The sequence below is a fragment of the Numida meleagris genome, chromosome Z (genome assembly GCF_002078875.1).
Source record: "Numida meleagris isolate 19003 breed g44 Domestic line chromosome Z, NumMel1.0, whole genome shotgun sequence".
Lineage (NCBI taxonomy): Eukaryota > Metazoa > Chordata > Aves > Galliformes > Numididae > Numida > Numida meleagris.
Window position 1 is genome coordinate 65,135,423 of NC_034438.1, and position 16,316 is coordinate 65,151,738.

At 41.3% G+C, this 16,316-nt stretch overlaps 1 protein-coding gene across 4 annotated transcripts in view; it reads left to right on the forward strand.

Moving 5' to 3' along the window:
• Window positions 1-16,316, forward strand: part of LOC110389395 (A-kinase anchor protein 2-like) — a 258,560-nt gene that overhangs the window by 56,826 nt on the left and 185,418 nt on the right. For all 4 annotated transcript variants that reach the window (XM_021379718.1, XM_021379721.1, XM_021379719.1 and 1 more), the window contains exon 3: window positions 6,352-6,482. In XM_021379718.1, coding sequence (XP_021235393.1) covers window positions 6,352-6,482 — 131 coding nt within the window. The remainder of the gene's footprint in view (window positions 1-6,351; window positions 6,483-16,316) is intronic.

The window sequence follows — 16,316 nt, forward strand, 5'->3', positions numbered from 1 at the left end:
ACCATACCCTACCAGTGGCAATGGCTGAGCTCTAGCCCATTCCAGTGAGCACAAGCCAGTCAAGGTGTCTTGCACCTTTCCCACCCACTCCTGCAGCCATATTGCACTGCAGAAAGCCTTCCTGCCCACGGTGCTGCTTTGAGAAAGGGAAACAAATAAAGACAGGGGAGCTGAAGGGCTGTCAAATGCATTAGCAGTGCCTAACAACAAAAAGCAGAAAATTCTCTCCTCAGTGTCTTCCAGCTACAGTGATTCCAGGTAGTGCTTATCACAGTCTTAGCAATCATGCATTTTAACTCATCCAGCGCCATGCTCCATGCACAACTTTTCTGCAAATTGCTGTGCCTCTCACCAAGGCAGAAGCAGGGGATGAGCTGTGGACACAACAATAGCGCAGCACCTTCTGAATGCACATTAACTGACTGCTGGGAAACATCTGTGACTCTTGGTCTGAATGAGTGTTTCTCAAAAATATTTGTTGAGACATCAATTCCTCAAAATATTTCAAAGAAATCTTTGGTCAGTAAAATCTTGAACTCTACATAGAATATTTAATCTGCTTATGTATATAGTATTTCTTATTGAGCTGGCTAAGCTCCACCAGCTAGTACTTTTTTGTTGTTGAATTATACCTATCCTAACTGTGACATTCTGGCTGAGGTCAAGACTATGATCAAGCTGACAAGTTTTTTAGCATGACTTCATTCCCTAATCTGGACAGTGTCTGCATCGTACCACTGTATTATGCAGACATGTTCCTTGGGCCATAACAAGTGTCTTAGATGATGGGAAAGTCAACAGAATGTTTAGCAGCTAAGCAAAATACTGTTTCCCAGATCATCCCAGTGAAATGAAAATTGCTGCCTGTTCTGTTCCAGTCACGACATGTAAGGATGCATCGAACTCACAGAGAAGATGAAGACCAGATCTCATCTCTATATTGCAAACAGATTCTCTTTTGCTGAAACACCATGTATGGAAAGCCTTCATCAGTCTGGACATCAGTTCAGCTACCAGAAAGTGAAAAACTACAGCATCGCTCAGGACACAGTTTGAGAAGCTTTTTTAAAGTTGGGACAAATACCTCACTATCATGCTGCCAGGTGAAGGGGGAGGTTTCCTGCATTGTCTTTCACTAGAGAATGAGATACACACAGATTTGAAAATATGAGGAAACAGACCCCTGCGTCCATATTTTGTTAGGGTAGAAAAACTGAATCCATGTAGGGGAGAAATCACTTCATTCCCAGCACTATATTGTTAATGCCTAGTGATCTTCAAACATCAAAACCCAAACACTTTTGGCAGCATTTCAAACTGGCAAAGATTTCAGTAATATTGTCTTTGATGTAGCACTACTGATTTCAGTAGAATTACACACGGGATCATTATTGCCCATTTTCTGCAGCAAAGAAGTACATCAGTATCCTGAATCATCCACATCCGACAGTGTTTCTCAAGATCAGGCACATTTTACCAGACAAGGCTATCTTTGGTCAACTTTTGACCACTGTTTCTTCTTGAGATTATCAGCTTCCTTGAAAATCTACTGAGCTGCCACAGGAGCACTTCACTTCGGCAAGCACCGCTCTCAAGAAGAGGCGGTAGTGATTGCTCCTATAGGCATTTGTAAATAAGAAAAATAAAAAGGAGAGAGAGAGACAAAAAAAACCTCAAATTGTAGCAGCACAGCATCAACTATCTTCGTATTATCATAGAGAGTCAAATGGCAAACCTGGAAAATGCCTCTGGGCATCAGGTGAATACACTGCATTCATGTGGGACTAGAAATGTGTTTTTCTTTATGAACAATGTTTATCAAAGGAGGTCCAAAATCAGCAAGACTGATGGGTTGAATTATTCACCAGCAGGGGCGATCCAGAGTTGGCTCATGAGGTCTTTTGGTGGCATATTAGTGAATGGAAGTGACGATAAAAGGATTTACTTGTTATAATAAACTGTTTCCCAACAGTTAGACATTTTATGCAATATTAAAGTAAAATACAATACTGAAAATAAAGACATTTTTTTTCAGTACAGCAATTCTGCTGTGCTCATTCAGGGGGCTATGCTTTATTTCCTTGACAGTGCTAAATGTAAACATCTTAAAGCCCTTGGGTTTTACTGTACTGAAGTATGAAACTGGAATTTATAGCACAAGAGGAAGTTGAGCACATTTGTGGCTGTCACTGTGTCTCCTGTTTTCAGACGCTGGCAATGGCTTCTTTCCGTTCTTTCCAACATCTATTCACTTATTGCTGTCCTCACCATAATTTTTTCACAGACTTGTGACCTTTTTACTTTTTTTTCTTTTAGCACAGTGAGAAAAATTCACTCTGCTTTCTTCTGCTTGCAAAATAAACATGGAGCTGCTGGGTATCTCTGCCATCTCCCTTGTGTGCAGAGAAACCAAATCACCTGCAAGCTGCGGTGACCTAGTGCAGTGCAATCCCCATGCCCTTTCCACTTCAGTAGCAGAGAGCCTTTTAAATGGCATGATTTAATTTCTGCTGAAGGATTTAGCCCTGAAGAAATTATACTCTCTCAGTAAATGAAGGAATAGTTATACCAAACTGTACATAGCTTGGCTGATTGTTGTACCAGTTAAATGTTGCTTTCTAACAGTACAGCATATTCACATTCCATTATTGGAATGCGCAGTACAAATTCCTGTAGATTTGTATTGGTATAACTGCCCACTCTTGCAGTACTCTGCCCTTTCAGCCATGTCTAACCATTCAGCACAACACTGGTGAATAGAGAAGTTCCAAGATGCAGTAGAGAGTTAAGGCATGAATCGGGTAACAGTGGAAGAGCAATGCTGAAATGCTAGCATAACTGCTTTAATTACAGACTGTTAATACAGTATAACATTGTTTACACAATGTTGTTAACTGGAGGTAACTCAGATGGTGATCTGACTTCAGACTCCATTCTCATGCTAGTGTTCTCCAGTAAGCAGAAGTGGGGAATATCTTTCTGGGGCAAATTTTGCAAGAATTTTAGAAGATATGTAATCCAGATTTCATAGCTGTGAAGAACACATGGCAGTGAACCATCTTTTGTTTCCAACCACATCTGGCTCTGTCCTGCATCTGGCTAGCCAGCTTCGGTGCAGACTGCCTCACTGGACTGTTTGGTACACAGGAGCTATGTCAAAGCATCCCACACAGCTGTACCACCACCTCCCTCTTCTGCTCTGTGTGCCCTTTGTTACTTCAGATGTGCCAAAGTCTTTCTTCCAGGTTTCTGATGAAAATGGCCTGGAAGATGTTTGCTTGAAGGAGGTGAGAGATTTTTCCAGTCCAATCTACTGCCTTAGTGCCATGCCAGGGATCTGGCAGAGGAGAATAGGTCCCACAACCAGCAAAGCTGTTGTGCACAGTCCCCTGATGTGTGCCTGCATGTTTGCCTGTTGTGTTTGCAGTGGGTATATAAATACATGTAACCTCAACTTACTGGCAAATAAATTTGCTGAATTTTAGGAAGTGGTCCTTATAAATGTTTCCATTTCACAGAGTCTTCTTGTTTGGATTCCTCGGCATAGTATTTAATGACTGCCTTCATTTTCACCTTACATAGGAGAGCCAAAAACATCAAAGCTACCAGTTTTTCTGGTTTAGATAAAATATGCTGACATTTCACCCAAGAGGGAGGATTTTTAGTAGATCATAGGATTCTTGTCTCTAAATATGTCTTTAAAAAATCCCATTGATGCTTTCCAGTTTCAAATACATGCTATTAATAGGTCAAAAAAGAGGCTTCTGGGAGAAAGAAATCATGTGAGTTTGTAGCTCAAATGTTTCACATAAACAAAGGCCAAAATGAAATCTGCACAAAGTATCTTTCTTGGTGCACAGTGGTTGTACTGAAGAGGCTGGCTTCTCCTGCCTGAACGTTGTCATGAAAATTCTGTAAAAGTGCACTGAAAAGAAAGCCTGAATTTTATCTATCCTCCTATAGACAATGAGGAGTGACTGGAAGCTAAATGTCTCTTAATCTGTCCAAACAGCACTTTGCCAAGGGCCTTTTTAGGACTTACAGATCCGCATCACAAGGGGTTTAAAACAGAGAAAGCTGCCTTCATTTTCAGAGTTTGATCATTAGAATATGGAGTTTTTCTCCAACACAGCATCTCTCAAATTTTCAGATTTGAGGCCACAGCTGGGTACAATACATGCAGCAACACATTTCTGCATGCAGCTGCATTTCAATTAAAAAAAAAAAAAAAGACATACCTTTTCTAAGGAGCCATCAGCTTTCATACTGCTATGGACTGAATGCAAACTGGAGCAAAGGAAGTTCCGCACAAATGTGTGTAAGAACTTCTTCACAGAGAGGGTGACGGAGCACTGGAAAAGGCTGCCCAAGGGGGTTGTGGAGTCTCCTTCTGTGGAGATATTCAAGACCTGCCTGGACCTGACCTGTGCAACCTGGTCTAGGGAACCTGCATTGGCAGGGAGGTTGGACTAGATGATCTCTAGAGGTCCCTTCCAGCCCCTACAAGTCTCTGAAATGTATTGCAGAAGGTACCCCACTGAGCTGTGATGCAGAGACCCATTAAATGCCAAAGATAAGCACAAGTTGTTAAATGCATAGCACCCAAAAGATGTGAAGTCACGACCTGCAAATCCCTCTTTCACTATTGTATTCTGATTTTTGTATGTCTGGGAGTCCTCCACGGAGCGGGCAATTCAGTAGTGCCACTAGGCTGGAGGAGATGATGAGCTCCTCCTGGGCAGCAGTCATGTGGGTTCAAGCAAAGATCCCACCAGGAAATCTTACTACCAGTCCACAAAATGTAGTTGGAAGCACTAGTAAGCGGTAGTGGCAGCAAAAGGACCAGTGAAATGCAGAAGCTGTGGCTGAAGGTAGCTGTCCCTAGTATTTTATGAACACCTCAGAGGCCACAGCAAAAACTGAGACTAATCCACTTGTCTTATATATTGCTCTGTGTCTGCTGCCTTATTAAAACATAACTGCCTGATGTCAAATACGCCATGCAGAGACAAGAATAGTTTGTGCATAGATACTATGTCTATATATACACTGAAAAACTAACTAAGCTCAGTCTCTCATGTCAAAAATCTTTCTATTTTGGGCTGGGTTTGAAGCGTACTTTTGGTGGTGAATGTATTTTCTTTGTACTTAGTTTGCAAAAATCAGGTTCTCTTCCAGCTACAAATACTTCACTCAAAAGACTGACAGTGTACATTCAAGCAGCCTCTAAAATTTGATGTCTCTGAACTGATGATTTCCTTTTTAGAATTCTTCTTTTTCTGGAGAGGATGCAAACTTTCATATGCCTCCTGAAGAAGCATTTCCAGCCACTTTGGTAATTCAGAATCAAGGCTTCCTTCTCTGGCCAAGGCAAGGGTTAGTTTGTCAGTCCCCTGGCTGACCAATGTTTCCACCTCTCCATTCCCCTCTTGCCAAGTCCCAAAGCCCAGCATGGCTTTAGGCTGTCGATCTTCCTTTCACCAAATGAGCCCTATGAGGCCACGTCCTGTCAGCATCCCCTGGGATGGATTTGTCCAAGACACGCAGGCTGATGGGCTGCTGAAAGGATTGCTTGGCAGCAGTGCATCTCCATGGTTCATATCCTTGGGGGTGAACCTCAGCCAGACCACACAGTGGCTAGGTGAAGTTGTTGCCATGAAAAACACAGCAAAACTCCCCAGAATTCTTTTCCAGGGTATAAGCTATCACCATTTTTTGTAGCAGTGTTGCATCCTTGTATACTCACAGTTTCTGGAAGACTTACATTTGTTTTAACTGTTTTGTGGCTGAATGATAATGTATGTGCTTGCTTGAATTTATAGGTTTACATGTTGTGTGTCTGTGTGCATGTCAGTAAATACACAGAGATCTGTCGTATTAATAAAAAAAAAACTGTTTAATTAATTTAATAGTGGAGTGATTTTATCCTTCATGAAATGCACTACACTTAGAACATACTGCTCCTTTTTTATTTTTTTCAGGCGCTCAGATGTTTATGAGTTTAGTCCTTCCAGTACATGCTTTATCATTTGTGAGACATTTAGGCTTTTTTGAAAGACTTAAGTTCTTTTAGAACTGGCTCATTTGGGTGGATTAAACTCTTGTTTCTATTAGGAGCAAAACATAATTTCAAAATAAGGCATAGATGTTAAACACAATGTATACTGCAAAACTGATACTCATAAATTTGTGGAAGTATCTAACAGACTCCCCAGAATTCACTGCTCAAATCAGTTGTTTATATTTCAATTGGAGTAATCTGAAATTCAGATGCAGAGGTAGCTCCTTCTTAGCCTTAAGATAGTTTTTGTCCTGTCTGTTGTTAAAGCTATTTGTTTTTCTTCCTGATAGTCAAAAGCTCTTCGGGAAAAATGGCTGCTGCAGGGAATTCCTGCTGGCTCTGCCGAAGAAGAAGAAGCCAGAAGGAAGCAGTCAGAAGAGGATGAGCTGAAGGTGAAAAAGCTGGAAGAAAATATACACAGGTAGAGACAGTTTCCCTTTGTTTTGCATAAGAATCATCATTCCAATTAAGACTAGATATATTCCTAACTCATGCCTCCATCCCCATCTCTGGTGGCAGCTAACATCTGCCTATGGAGGCTGTAAGAGACAGGCAGACATACAGCCCAAAATTTATTCTCCCAGACTTCCATGACTGGCAATCTAGAGTTATAGCAATATCTGTGTTGAGTGGACTCGGACAGATTTTTTTCATGGGGGAGCTAAAAAGAGGGCTGAGATCCCCCTTCAGATGCAGTTATATGGCTCAGACAGCACTTGTGAGATTCTCCATTGCTTTACACCTCCTACAGCCAAAAGGACTTTTAAGAGTGGTAGCACTCTTTTGCACTCACTTTTCTTTGGTGCAAATGACTTTTCAAAGTGCAACAGCAGATGCTATCAGCAGATCAAATATCTACAGCTTTCCTAAGCAAGGTCTGGGCATTAGAATTTCTTCCTTTCATCAGTTCACCACTGCACTCTAAGTTAATGTTTGTTCTCTTTCTATGTGTGTGTGTGTTTCCCTCTGTTTTACTCCAAATAATGTATTGTAAAGCTCTTAAGGAAAATGGTTTTATCCCCCACAAAACAAATTCCAGCACTGTTCCTTCTGCCAGTTAGACTGTGTGAATTTAGAGTTTTTTTAGCTAGCAGAATATTGACAGAAAGCTGGTCAGATTTGTTGCCACAGAATCTACAAATCTACCCGCTGAAACATGCAGGAGAGAAAAGAAAGAAAAATAAGACCAGCAGTCCAAGGCTTGAAGTATTAGACTAGAATCTGGTGATATTTTTTCTTGCTGATGCCAGGTTTCTTGCAAAATTTCTTGGAGAAATTGCTGCAGATGTTTCTCTAGGGATGTATGCAAGCAGACCCACACTGAGTTTGGATGACACTAAACATCTCCTATGTGGAAGTAATGGATTAGCATGAATGTGAGACTTGACTTGTATTACTAGTCTCTGTCCTGTTATTAATATTAATTAAAACTAATCTGAGCATGTGCACCATTTTTTATATCTGTAGTAACATAAGGCAAGAGAGTTTTTTTAAGTTTCATACACTTCCTGGTACTTTATTCCATAAATTAATGCAGTAGATGGGGAGAATACATGGATTGAAGTTGAAAAACAAATAGTGTAATACATATTTCATCGAGTGGCAAATGCTTCAAGGTGCTAAGTGCTCTGACCCCATCCAGCAAAATGCTTCAGCATGAACTTAATTTCAGCTATGTGAATACCACCACTGAAGGCAATGAAGTTTGTGTCCTTATGAGATTTACTTCATTAATTGAAAGAGTAGGAAGTAAGTCAAGAAAAACTCTTGTCCCTGTAGTTTGTGTTTTCATGTTCTTTAACTGTAACCATGAAATAAAAGCATTAAATATTTGGAAGTAATGGAGCTCTCTTCAGCTGTGGCCACAAATGACAGGTCAGCATCTTACAACTAATTTGAAAGGACATTTGTTTGACAGCCTTGCTAGCAAGCTGAAATTCCCTGGCATCTTTCTGACGGAACTCCAAAGGAAGTAAAACTGTTTTGATTTTGATAATGCAATACTACACCTGAACTTTAGAGATAGGACAGTAGAGATTCAAGTCATTAATTTAATTCCAATTTACATCTGTGACAACATGATCCTTCCAAACAGAGCCCATCAAGATAGGCTGAGCAAGAAAGGGCCAGTAGGAGGGACAAGAAGATGTCAGGTACGTTATCTGGAGGGCTGAAGCACAATGAACTCATCCTGAAAGCATTTGCTTTCTTCTTGCATGCCACATTTAGGGCTTGTCTTTTCTGGAAAACATGCAAAGTTTTTGCACTTGCTCTAAGAGCAGTGTGAAGCTTTCTCATGGAAGCCAATGTCCATCCTCCTCTGGTAAGCAGCAAGCATGCTCTGCTTTAACAAGGGGGAACTTGCAGTCACTCCCTTCCTCTTGCAGAAGAGCATCCTATCCTAATCTCAGAGTGCACAATTTCCTCCACTTATGCTGAAGTGCTCTGGAAGCTACCTTTCTCACAGCTTTGAGTTTGCTACACGAACATCAATGGCGCAAGAGAAATATCAATCTTTATATGGTAAACCATAAGCAGTAGGTCTACCAAGCTGAGTGAACTGCAACACTTAGAGCAGAAAACTGAACAAGGTAGTGTTTGAGACCAGAGTAACATTCAGCAACGAGGACACAGACCCATGCAGTCCTGAATTATCTGGAAGTACCAAATACCTCTACCTTAAGGCAACAGCAGAACTAGCTATGGATTTGTATATAAACATGAAGGCCTTGAACACAGAAGGGATGCTTCAGTTCAGTATTATTATTTCTGGCTCATTTTATGAGACTTGCCTGCTAAAAAAAAATGATCTTCTGATGGATATACACATGCTTTTAATGTTTAGTCTTAAGCTAATATAACCAGTCCTCCACTGTGTGGAAGCTGTTTAATTTTAACTGGGGCAACAAAGATGCATGAATGTACAGACTGCTGCTTGTTTATTAGACTTCCCTATTATCATGATATGACAAAGCACATACTTCAGCTTGAAGCCTGCAAGGATATGCACATATGAGTAAACTTACACAAGTAAGTATAGTGATTTAATGAGCTTCTTTATCTGTAAAAGTGTTTGGAAGAAGAATGTCTCCATTATTCATCACTTCTTCATAACAAGTGACAGAAAAAATGCCAGCATCATAAAAAACAGGAATAAAGCAGAACAGCCCACAGTAAAGAACTCAATACAAATAATGAAATAATATCATGCAGTTATGCTGATAGTTACCAACAAGTGTATACAGAAGTGCAAGATGAAGGTACAAGTTCAAAAGTAAAAGATTGAGATGTAGCCACAGGAACCATCTACCAGTGGATTAGACAATGATCTTTGATAGTTATGATTAACTTTATATCTTTAGAATTTTGAAGCATATGGACACTAGGAACAGTATTTGCATCCGAGAATTCAAAGTGAAAATAAAGGAATAAGCAGAGTTGAAGTAAGTTTTGTCCTGAACTCCTGGCATTCATACTTGTCCAACTTGAGTCATCAGAGTAAGACTTTTCCTGCCCCTGCGAAAATGCTGGTATTCTGTCTTTTTTCTTTTTTTTTTTATGAAGTTGTATGGCCAGTGGACTTAATGGAAAAATTAGACTTTTCTTCAACACTGATTGAGTCTTAAATGGAAGGTAAGCTATTGCTGCAGCATCAAGTGCATGAAACCTGGCTGCAAGATAGGTGGCACCATTATACAAATGGTAGATCAGAGCCAGACATATACTTGGAAAATCTGTTGGCATAAACTGTCCTGAGTCACAAAGAAGTTTTGAAACTAATTTAGTTTTCCATGTTCTCATAAAGAACCTGGGTCAGTGTTAGAGGAAAGCAGACAGTCCTGTGTTTCTTTCCCATTGTTGCACAGTGAGAAAGTGATCTCCTGCTTCCTGCAGTTGCATTAGATTTTGAATAAATGCTACCACAGGAGCAAGAAGTGAACAAGAACCATTTCCCTTCCCTTGAATCACAGAATCACAGAATCACACAAATGGGGGTTGGAAGGAAACTCTGGAGGTCCTCCAGTCCAACACCGCTGCTAAAGCAGGTTTCCTACAGTAGGTCACACAGGAAAGCATCCTGGTGGGTCCTGAATATCTCCAGAGAAGGAGACTCCACAACCTTTCTGGGCAACCTGTTCCAGTGCTCTGTACCCTCACAGTAAAAAAGTTCTTCCTCATATTCAGTCATGGACATAAAACCTGTTCTTTGGGATAGCATTGACATAGATACCCAGTGAACTTTCACAGTCATGTTCTCAGTGGTGTGTTGTAGGTGAAACAGGCTCTGGAATGTATTGCATGCCTGTCAGGGCTATTTTTACCGCATGACAGTCTGTTATTTTACAGCAGTGAATGGAAAGTTGGCATTCGACATCTGGGTATTAACAGGCAGCATTCATAGAGCAGAGCAGCCCACCCACAGCCTGCTGTTCCCTCACAGCATTTGAAAGGCTCCCAAAACTATTTTGTTTTACTAGATTACATTATAGTACGTGCTGGAGGCCTGTGTTTACTACGAAAGGTGTAGAGTTTTCATTGCTCTGAAACTTTTGTCTAGCACGCCAACATGAAATGCTCTGTAACAACATATCTCCTCACTTAACAGCAGACACCAGTTTGAGGCACAAGGAATGGACCTGCCATGCTCCTGGAGAAAAGAAACTCACAGAGCTAAACCATCAGTAAACCAGCATCTTGCATGTGCAGCTCCTAACATTTGCAAATGCCCGATGAGTTGGTGGAGTGTTTCACCCACATGCATGCTGGTGGCAAGCCATGGCTGTGTCACCTCCAGGAGAAGGGTTCTGTTCAGTGATCCTTTGTGAAGGAGAAGCCCTAGTGCCAACGTAACAGAGGAAAGTCTGTGCTTTGGTCCATTGGTTACAAGCTCTTTCTTGAGACAAACATTTGTTTTCTGGTTGCTGGTGTCTTCCTGACGTGGGTGAGTGATGCAGAAAATATTTTTTTTTCTTAATGCACTGATTAGAATCATAGAATGGTTTGGGTATGAAGGGACCTTTAAGATCATCTAGTTCCAACCCCCCGCCACAGGCAGGGACACCTCCCTCTAGACCAGGTTACTCAAAGCCCCATCCAGCCTGGTCTTGAACACCTCCAGGGAGGAGGCATCCACAGCCTCCCTGGGCAACCTGTTATTCTTTGCTATTAACAGACTATGAGTGTATCACAGAACCATGGCGTTAGCTGGCATCTACACTGAAATCCGCTCTTATTGCAGAGTGCAGCACATACAGGCATAGGGTTCAGCTGAGCTTAGAATCGCTGCTGCGCCTTTGCCAGTTTATCTCCTCCTGGTGTCCATTCCTTCATTTTTTTCTGAGGGCAGGGTTTCTTTCCGGCTTCTTACGATAAAAGGGAAGCATGCCTCAGCTTGGGAACCGTGACTGTAATTATGTATCTCTTGAGACTGATACTAGTAGACTTCTCATGACAGAGGGAGACAGCATGTGTAAGGCAGACGTGAGGGCACACCTTCAAAAGAGGGACCTTCAAAAGAGAGATCATCTGATGTCAGAACCAGCTGCTCAGACCTTCCTGAGAGCTGGAGGTGCAAGCCAGGACATGAGGAGCCTTAATGGTCTTGGAAAGGTCTCAATGATTTCCCTGCAGTCAGACTCCAGGGAGGAACGAACAGTTGCAGAATTGTGTGCAACTCCAGAGAACAGTGTGTCCCCCAGTGCACGGTCCACATAAGCACAAATGTTTGCAGCTTCCACACTGATAGTAGCTGAAGTAAAAGTTCAGTTGTAGAAAGAACATTGTTTATTCAGCATTTTGGGGTTTAACTAAAATGCCAGATGCAGCTTGTAAACTGCCCTTTGGTCTGCCTCTGCATACTGCCTGTATGAACAGTTGCACTGGAGAGCTCCTCAAGAGTGAAATAAAAAAAAAAAAAAAGTCTAATCTCCAGACAGTCTCTTCAAATTCTGCTCTGCTTATGAGGGAATATCAAGCTTTCTGCACAGGAGCAGCTTTTTGTCCCCACACCTTCCATCTGGTTCTCCACCAAGACTGATCAACTTCAGTTTGTATGCTGAAGATGCACAGATTCCCATTTCAGTAACCCCTAGGAATTATGGTTTCCAAAACAGTACATCCTTCACCTCCTATAAAGCTTTTGCTGGGATGCTTTTCACATGTGATACATTTCTTGGGAAAACTGAGAACAAAACAAAGCCAGGCTAAAAACCTTAACAATAGGAAGTCTCAGATTTCTGAAGGAATGTACTCTGCAGTGGAATTAGAGAATTCCATAGAATTTGCAGGATGATATCAGAAGAGAAATTAATTAAGAGTTGCTGGGTGGCAAAGAGCTTGAGGTTTTTACATGTGGTATAACATATCCAGATGTGACACTTCAAAAAAAAAAAAAAAAAAAAACCACACACAGAAAAATAGCAACACAACTTATTACTTTGGATCTGAAGCTCAATTTATACTTAAAATAGCAGAATGGCACACCGAATCTGTAGCAGTCATTTAAGTGCTGGTTATCTGAATATGAATGTAAGGATACCACACTACTCCTAGGCACTGATAATTTGTAATTATTTGATGATGATGCCTGTGCATTTTGTAAAGAGGACAAAAAGATTGACTGTTCAATATGAACACAGAGTCCCACCACTCCAGCTATGTCTGCTCTCCTCAAATATGGACCTCAGTAAAGACATGCATGTGCCCAATCTAGCAGAAGAAAAGATGTAGAAAAAAATTCCAAACATCCACCTCTGCATATCGAGGAATTTCCACATCATATGTTTCAAACACTTCATCCATGTCAGTATGTTATAGATTAAGACACATGTTCCTCAAGAAGAAAGTCATATTTAGGCTTAAAGTCTGCTCTGGACTGAAGCAGTTTTTTGTGAACAACCTTTTTAGTCAAACTAACACCGCTAATCAGCATTAATTTCTATGCGTATTGAAACTTCTAAAACAGTAGATCACATGCTACAGTCCCTTGTAAAAGGGGCAGTTACCATCTCTAAAGTCATAGGAATATAGAATATCCCAAGTTGGAAGGGACTCATAAGGATGATTGAGTCCAACTCCCGGCTCCACACAGCACTACACAAACCCAAACACTGTGCCTGAGAGCGGTGCCCAAACGCTCCCTGAGCTCCAGCAGCTCAGGGCTGTGCTCACTGCCCTGGGGAGCTGTGCCATGCCTACCGCCCTCCTCAGCACAGCCTGTCCCTAGCCCCACCTTGACCCTCCCCTGACACAGCTTCATGCCAGTCTCTTAGGTTCTAACCTCTTGACAAGATGTAGCAAGAAAAGAACAATTTCAATAATTCAGTAAAATGAAAGCTACAGGTTCCCAAGTCAGAGTTTCTATTTCCATAATAGATGAGACCCTACAAAAGATACATCAGGTGCAAAATTTAGGAGTCTCTTTGGCTTTAGCCTTTCAAAGCTGAAAGTTTCACATGACCGTCTGTGTGATGCTGTTTTAAAGATGGGGAAGTCTCTTCATTTACCATATGGGTTGCATCACCACACTCCTTCTGTGTGCAAAGCCATCTAAGATTTTCACATTTCTTTTAAGTCTAGTGGAACCGATGGGTTTCCTGAAGTATTGAATTGTGCAATAGCAAAAAAAATAGAAATTGTTGACTTCATTATATCTGAATTAAATCTTTGTCATAAACCACATGGGATTGTTTCCCTGAATAAAACAAAAGAGACTAGTCTCCATTTCTTTCCTTGTTAGGATTAGGTTTATCTTTTCTGGACTTCGGTAACTGATTGGCTTTCTTGTATGTGGAGCCTAGCACAACAGCTCCTTCCAGACAGTTAGCTGGAAGACTGTGAGGCACTTACTGTCTGGAAAATAACAAAATCAAATTAATTCTGTATCAGAAAGACATGTTTGCATGAGGATTACATATGCAGGAACAACTGTGAAAAAAGATGAGAAACTTGCAGTGTAATTTATGAAGAGCAGGCAGAGGGTTAGTCAAGAGTCCCACCTGGTTTTGTGTTGGTGCTTCACAGTGATTATTTAGTCTGTGTTCACCTTAAATTGAAGAACTTTCTTATGCTCTGCCAAACCTCTTTTTAGGTGCTGTGTGTGGCAAGGCCAGGACGTACAGCATACACATGCACTCACACAGATGTATTTACATGGCCAGGGAAGACACAGCTATGGCTTTGGCCCTCAGTAACTCCCTTCTCCAAAGGCTTGGACTTAACCTGTGTAACTGCAGGAGTTTAAATAAGACATTTCCATTTACATCATCACCTCCTTATTCACTCAGTGAGGAAAGAACCTCACCTCACAGCCTGTGTAAGCCCATCTATTCTCCTGAGGATGGCTGCCTCAGTTAAGTGTCTCAAGTGGGTGGATTTTAAGACCTAATGTTCATTCCTGCACAAGCATCCTCCACAGAACTACTGTGCACTGCTGTGATGCAAATAGTCATTAATAACTTCTTAATAATTTATCTATCTGCAGCATCATCAGCTTGCTTAGTCCAAGCCCTGCCCTGTTCTTGTTGCTGGTTGTCACCACGCATTTCTGCAGAACTGGGATAGTAATGAGTAGGCGAGATAGTAATGAGAGAGTCAGAGGAGCAAGGTTCAGTGTCTGGAGCCACCCAGTGGACATTGCCAGTCTTCGCCTCTTTTAAAATCCGCAGTTTGAAAAGCACGTTACTGCCCTGTGGGGTTTCTTAAACCACTGCAGTATGTGAATTCTAGGGACAAAATAATGCAGATCCACAACTGGTGGATCTCCTGGTCCACAGAAGACAAAGAATGATTGAATATGCTATCAGCAGTACTGATTGATAAGAAAGAAACAGCTGTTACCAATTGTATTGAGAAGTTGCAATTAAAGAAAAAGTAAAAGCCCCAAGGAGAGTTTACCCAGCAACATTCAGCAGCACACAATGGTCAGCTAGCATATGTATCATTGTCTTACTGTAGAAAAGCTCATGTTGGAAAAAGGCTTGTAGCCATCCAAGGATATGCTGAACAAGTGATACGGTCAGATCGATAATGAAGGACATTCATAGCGCTCAGATCAACATGTTGCAAATGTAAAACTTGTTCATAGTCATGTACAAATAGGGGCTTTGTAGGACAAAGTGATACATGACTCTGCACTGTAAAGCACTGAGGAATCAGGTCCCTTTGTCAGATTGCTGTAAGACCTCAAATGAGAAAACTGACTTGGTGTGACGAATGTGTAGAAGAGCAATGAAATAAATGAAATGCTTGAGATAGGGAGGGTGTAATAAGTGGAGAAAGTGAGAGGAATTAAACAGCAAATGGACATGGATATAAACCATTTCAAAGTCAGATTTTCATCGCATCTGCTGTGACTTGTTATTGTTGTCATAGGTGAGAAAGGATTTGACAAGGATGTCAGGTGTACTGCCATGCAGTAGCAAAAATAAAAAAATCAAACAGATTTTGAAAACACAACAACATAAAAAATGTGTTCAAGGTCAGATATAGCAGAGCTTTAAAACCAGTCCCTACATGTTTGGCGCCTTGAGTTGCCATTAAAACAAATAGCACATTGAACAGGTTGGTCAGCAGTGTCAAGAGACTGGAGAAGCTTATGACCATAAAATGTCATTAATGTCTGCAAAGAAAATTTGGAGCAGGAGGTAAAGGCCAGCTTAGAAAACATTGGAGTCAGATTTGGACGATGTCCATGCTTCTCTGTAGAAGTCCTTCCGCTGATAAAAACCATCTGATACACAAGGAGTCATGGTTATGAGACAGTAGAAGAGAGGTGTACACTGTAAGAAGACTAGCTGGATACTACCCATGAATAAGAAGAATCTATGGATGAGAGCTTTGCATATCTGATGTGGCACTGACATGAGGTTGCTGGGGTCTGAAGAGCAGCCTGCTCTACCTTCTCTCCAGCTGTCAGCCTGCATCAGGACAGACTCATCTCAATATGGATAGGGAGTTCATGGCCAGACTGGACAGGGCTTTGAGCAACTTGGTCTAGTGGGAGGCATCGCTGCCTGTAGCAGAGGGGTTGGAGCTTGGTGATCTTAAAGGTCCCTTCTAACTCAAACCATTCTATGAGTCTGTGATTCTATGGTATACGAGTCCTAAAAACATTGGTGAGGTCAAACATAAAAACCTGCTGAATTAAAAATACACTGAAAAAGATGAAGATGAGTCTGAATAAGTGGATCTCACTGGTGAGATAGAAATTTCAAAGGGCTCTGAAACTATAGTGTAGATTGTGACTGATCTAGAA